At 39.3% G+C, this 4,741-nt stretch overlaps 1 protein-coding gene across 1 annotated transcript; it reads right to left on the bottom strand.

Annotated features, from left to right (window-relative positions):
- Positions 1–1,508: 1,508 nt before the first annotated feature.
- LOC143421980 (kinesin-like protein KIF2C) lies at positions 1,509–3,769 on the bottom strand. Its single transcript, XM_076892030.1, has 9 exons — positions 3,745–3,769; positions 3,506–3,603; positions 3,288–3,383; positions 3,128–3,182; positions 2,846–3,008; positions 2,582–2,672; positions 2,367–2,430; positions 2,198–2,289; positions 1,509–2,096 (listed from the first exon to the last, which is right to left on the bottom strand). Exons 1-9 carry the CDS (start codon positions 3,767–3,769, stop codon positions 1,509–1,511), a joined length of 1,272 nt encoding a protein of 423 aa, XP_076748145.1.
- Positions 3,770–4,741: the final 972 nt, after the last annotated feature.

The raw sequence follows: 4,741 nt of genomic DNA, 5'->3' as shown, positions 1-4,741 counted from the left end.
AGGTGTCGCTGTTGAGCTGCATATATGTTGTAAATTTTAGCAATTTTGACCATTTGTCCTCTGCAGGACACCGTAGTTCAGATTTCTCGTTCGCGTGGGCGCCATCTTGGTTCAGTGTTTACTGTGATGTGCAAAGGTAAGCACTGTCAGTGGCGAACTGCATTGGTTTTGTTTAAAAATAAGTGTTCCACTGTGTAAAATAGCGGTTTGTCATTTAAGCCGAGCAAATATTTTGTTTATTGAGAGGTTCATGTATTGTCTGATGAGAGTATGAGACAAAGATATACTTTTCTTTCTTACTCTCATATAAAATATTTAGCTTTTATTAAATAGTTATCTGAATCTTACAACCAAAGTTTGTATAATAATACACAAGATTGGCTGTAGACCATTGTTAATCATTCAGAACACTGTGTAAAAATAACAAAAAACAAAAAGTGAATGAAAAGTGCATAAATATTTATTTTACGTGTTTGATGTGTGTGGCAGGGCGTGGTCTGCAGTGCCGCTGCAGGGGAGGTGGACCCACCTCAGCGGCATCTGCAATCACGCCTCTCAGGTGTAAAGTCTGTGCTCTCTGCTTTTTTTTTTTTTTTTTTTGTGTATGTGTCGGGCTATGAGATGAAAAGCTACAAGCCGGCTGTGTGGGTACAGCAACTATGTGTGAAAAGTGGTCCATAACATAATGCTTCAAAGTGTGTTCATGCAAACATTGTCGGGTCTGCTTATGAACCTCTGCGCACAGCGTCTACAAATTGGGGCTGTACGAAGTCACCTCATCTTTACACAAAACTGTAAGCTGTCATCTGTGAGGCGCGAGCGGTGTTTGGTTTTACCATAGTTCATGGTGGAGAATGGCTGCTCCGGTGAGTTTTGCTCTCTGTAGCCGTTTGAATGGCAAACTATACTGATTAGCGGCGGCATAGGCACACTTAAAATTTCTTCAGAAATTTTCGCTTTCTAGTTTTACATGCTCCTTATCTGTCAAGTGGGTCTCCTGTAAGTAGACTATATGGGCTTGTTCTGCTTTCACTTTAGTTAGGATTTTAGTACGTTTAATTGGATTTAACAGCCCATTAACATTGAAAGATAGAAATTTTACTTTATCACTAGCCATATGTAATCAACGTATGTCCATGGAACAAATAAAATGAAACTTATCAGATCTACTCCCTAAACAAACAAAGATATCAAACATAAATAACAAGTACAGAAAAAAAGACTGTGGTTCCAAGGCTGGGGTCTCTAATAAGTGACCCTGGGTAGAGCTAGAAAAAGCGTCTAGCTGTGAGGGAAAGCCTCTCCCATATATGGGCTGAGGGCCCCCGCCATGGCACTTGAGGCGGAAGAAAACAAAGTCGTTGTTCATTACACGGAAAGTGTGTCTTTATGCATCCCTCGCTTATATCTATATAATCTCATCCAATTGGGGTAGAGATATACACACAAACATCTTGAAATATATATAACACCGCGTATTTTTACCTCATTTTAAAGCCCAACAGTACTTATAACTCCTCTGACGAGGGTATGATCTGTCTTCTGAAGGTTCGCAGTCTCGCCCTGATATCTTTCTCTCGCTCGTCGTCTGTCCCTCGCTGAGTTGATCCTCTCATTGTTTCCCAGGCGGTACGGGACAGCTGCTCGACCAGACTCTCCTTCGATGTAGTCACATTAACTGGAAGCCCTCTGTCCTTCATGTCTGTAGTCGCCTCCTCCGCCGTCTGATACAGACATGTTCCATCCTCATAAAACACTCGTAGTTTTGCCGGGAACGGAGTATGGAAGCGGATATTTTTCTGCTTTAACACCCGCTTCGCCTCTACGTACTCCTTTCTCTTCTGCAGTACTACTGGAGGGTAATCATGGTCAAAGAATATTAATTTCCCATTCAGAAAAACTTTCTTCTTTTCCCAAGCTCTACGTAGGATCTCTTCTTTAACCCTATAGCGGAGAAATTTGACTATTATTGATCGCGTTTTATCTTGCCTGTCTCCGGCGGGTCTTGATGCCAACGCCCGGTGTGCTCTCTCGATGCCAAACTCCACAGTAGGTGGAGCACGCAGCTTGGCCTTCTTATGCAACAGGTCATACACCTAAATAAAAATAAATGTCTAGTTTGCTATATGGATTAATTGAACACGTGGATTCAATAGATATCTTCTGAGTGAAGGGTGTTCCCTTCACGTCTTCCTACCTTGCCGTTGTAAATCTCAAAGAAGCTGACGTAGGCAGAGAGATCCAAATTAGCATACCTCCTGTGGTGGAGGTAGGCAAAAACATCCTGGGCTAGATGTGAATAGACTCAAATTATGACAAAGTCTGTTTTTTTGTACAAAATCCAGTTGTTTCATTTAAGGTCCTACCTGCTAATGCGTAGATGCCTTTAGCACTGTTCTGCTGCTTCCCTGTGAAATCACCTCCCATTGTCTTAAAAACAAATAAAGACTTTGAATAAATTCCACATTTGCAAAATTGTGCTTCAACCCCCCCCCCCCCCCCCCCCCAAAAAAAAAACAACCAAACAACAACAACAACAACAAAAAAAACCCTCAAAGTCTTAGATCAAAGGGAGACTTACATGGGTCTTACCACTTCCTGTCTGGCCATAGGCAAAACATGTTGCCATACCACCTTCAAAAATGGACTGGACTAAAGGTTTAGCTGTGAACCTAAAAGGAAAATCAGAATTTTAGTCATCATAACATTAACAGGAAAATTACAGCATGTATAAAAGTATACATTGAGTCTCCATTGTACTGGTTAATGTCCCAGTTGAAAAAGCTAAGTTAGAAAATGTACAATCAGAGCCACTGTTGGCTTAAAGGAAAAATTAGGTAGTTACTTGTAGACAAGTTCATTAGTGGCGGTCTCATCAAAGGAGTAGTCAAAGTGGAAGACTTGATTGTCCAAGTACTTGGTGAGGTCCACCTTGTGTTTTGGCTCATGGACCACTAACGCACCTTTCCCAGGTACAGACACCACATCAATCTCCTTTTTATTAATCTCTACAATACACAAGAGTATCGGAGTTAGTGTATAAACATGGCAACTGTTTTCTCTCCCTTAATTACTCCTTTATATTCAGATGATAGAATAGAGAATCTACAAATTATTCCTGACCTACCCTGCTTGTTAAAGGGCTGCTTGCGAACGCACACACAAATCCTTTGGGGCTCAATCTTAAAAAAAGGCAAGAGATGTGCAGAGAAATGACTGTGCTACAGTTTGCAAAGTTACAATAAAACTTTCTGGATGGAACATTGTAAGTCCATGTTCAAACCTACCGTTTCAGTAGTTGATAAGGGTGTGATTTCCAAAGTCGCTCTGAAATCCTGAATCATCTCAAAGAACTTCTGGTTGGCCCGGGAACCTTCCAGAAACTATAAAGACAAGCAAACAAAAGGTACTGTAACAAAATGAGGAGTAGTTTTGCTCATGTTTAAAACAATTTACATTATAAAATAAAATAAAAAAAAGAATAATGGTTGAAGAAATCTTTCACCTTTCCCCTCTTGGTTTGCATATCTGGGGGCTTTATAACACAAGAGAGCCTTTTATTGCCTTTGTTCAACTCCATGGGAGCCACAGATTTCCTCCTGCCTAAAATGTGAAAAAACAAACAAACAATATACACACTTAATATACGCACACACACACACACACACACACACACACACACACACACACAGAAATAAATAAATGAGATGTTAACACCTAATACCAATAAAATGGGTTACATACCTCTAACTGTGGATGGAGTAGGCATTTTCTCAGGTTCATCATTTTGCTTTATGGCCTCAGGAACAAAAGGCTGCAAAGTCGCTGGTTGTGTATCATTCTTTTTACGCTGCTGATTCAGAATTACTAGATGACAAAAAACAAATATAATTCAGATTTAACAGAAGGAAAAGACTAAAATATTTCTTCATACATTTAAAGTACTCAGAAACTTATTCAAATACATTTTAACAGGTACATGATATGACTTTGTACCCTGCAGATAACCAAATGAATATGGCATGGTCACCAACAACAACATGTTGTTAAATGAAACAGATGTGGCACTGTTATGATTTTTTAAAATGCATTATGCATTTTTAAAAAAATCTTTTTGTTTTCTGTTTTAAATGAATAAGTAAATCACAACCAACCAGAGTTTTTGAGGACTGATGATGGTGGGGGCTCGGGATGTATGGTTTCTGGGTTAGCTGAAAAGGATTCTGTAGCTGAGACTGGTCCTTGAACAGAACCTGGGGCCTGAAACATACACGTCTGCCGAGCCTGGGACCGAGTAGCAACTGAAAGTGACACAAAACCAAGTCAAACTGCTGAAATATGAGTTTATGCAATTCAGACTGCACTGAAAAAAGTCTAACATGCAGTCATTCATTCAATCTAATAAGTGCCATTCAAAACAGAATAAAATCATTGATTTGATTGTGAAACCCTTTCTTTTTGCATTTTAAAATACCACTTTTGATTTGGATGAAACTAAATATCTGTACAAAGGACACAACGCAAAGTTTTTGATTTCTCTCAAAACATATATTTCTTTTCATGTTGAACAGATAATATCTTTAATTTGAGTCAAAGTGATTTGCACTTGAACACGCCCACCAGAAATAGACCGGGACCCATTTTTATTCTGCATGGCTGCTGGAAATATCGTGTCACATCTTTGATTAATTTCATCTGAAAATAAACGTAAGTAAAGCCAAGTGTGTTACAAAAGCTTTTA

This window comes from Maylandia zebra, linkage group LG14 (genome assembly GCF_041146795.1).
Source record: "Maylandia zebra isolate NMK-2024a linkage group LG14, Mzebra_GT3a, whole genome shotgun sequence".
Lineage (NCBI taxonomy): Eukaryota > Metazoa > Chordata > Actinopteri > Cichliformes > Cichlidae > Maylandia > Maylandia zebra.
Note: the sequence above shows the minus strand (reverse complement) of the source record. Positions and strands in the feature narration are given on the sequence as shown.

What these genes read in the sequence shown, in the direction of transcription:
- LOC143421980 (XM_076892030.1), bottom strand. Translation starts at nt 3,769, where the DNA reads ATGCCTACTCCATCCACAGTTAGAG. An exon ending in TACTCCATCCACAGTTAGAG is followed by an intron (nt 3,604 to 3,744) that starts GTATGTAACCCA and finishes TTCACATTTTAG; the next exon opens with GCAGGAGGAAATCTGTGGCT. An exon ending in TTGAGATTTACAACGGCAAG is followed by an intron (nt 2,097 to 2,197) that starts GTAGGAAGACGT and finishes ATTTTTATTTAG; the next exon opens with GTGTATGACCTGTTGCATAA.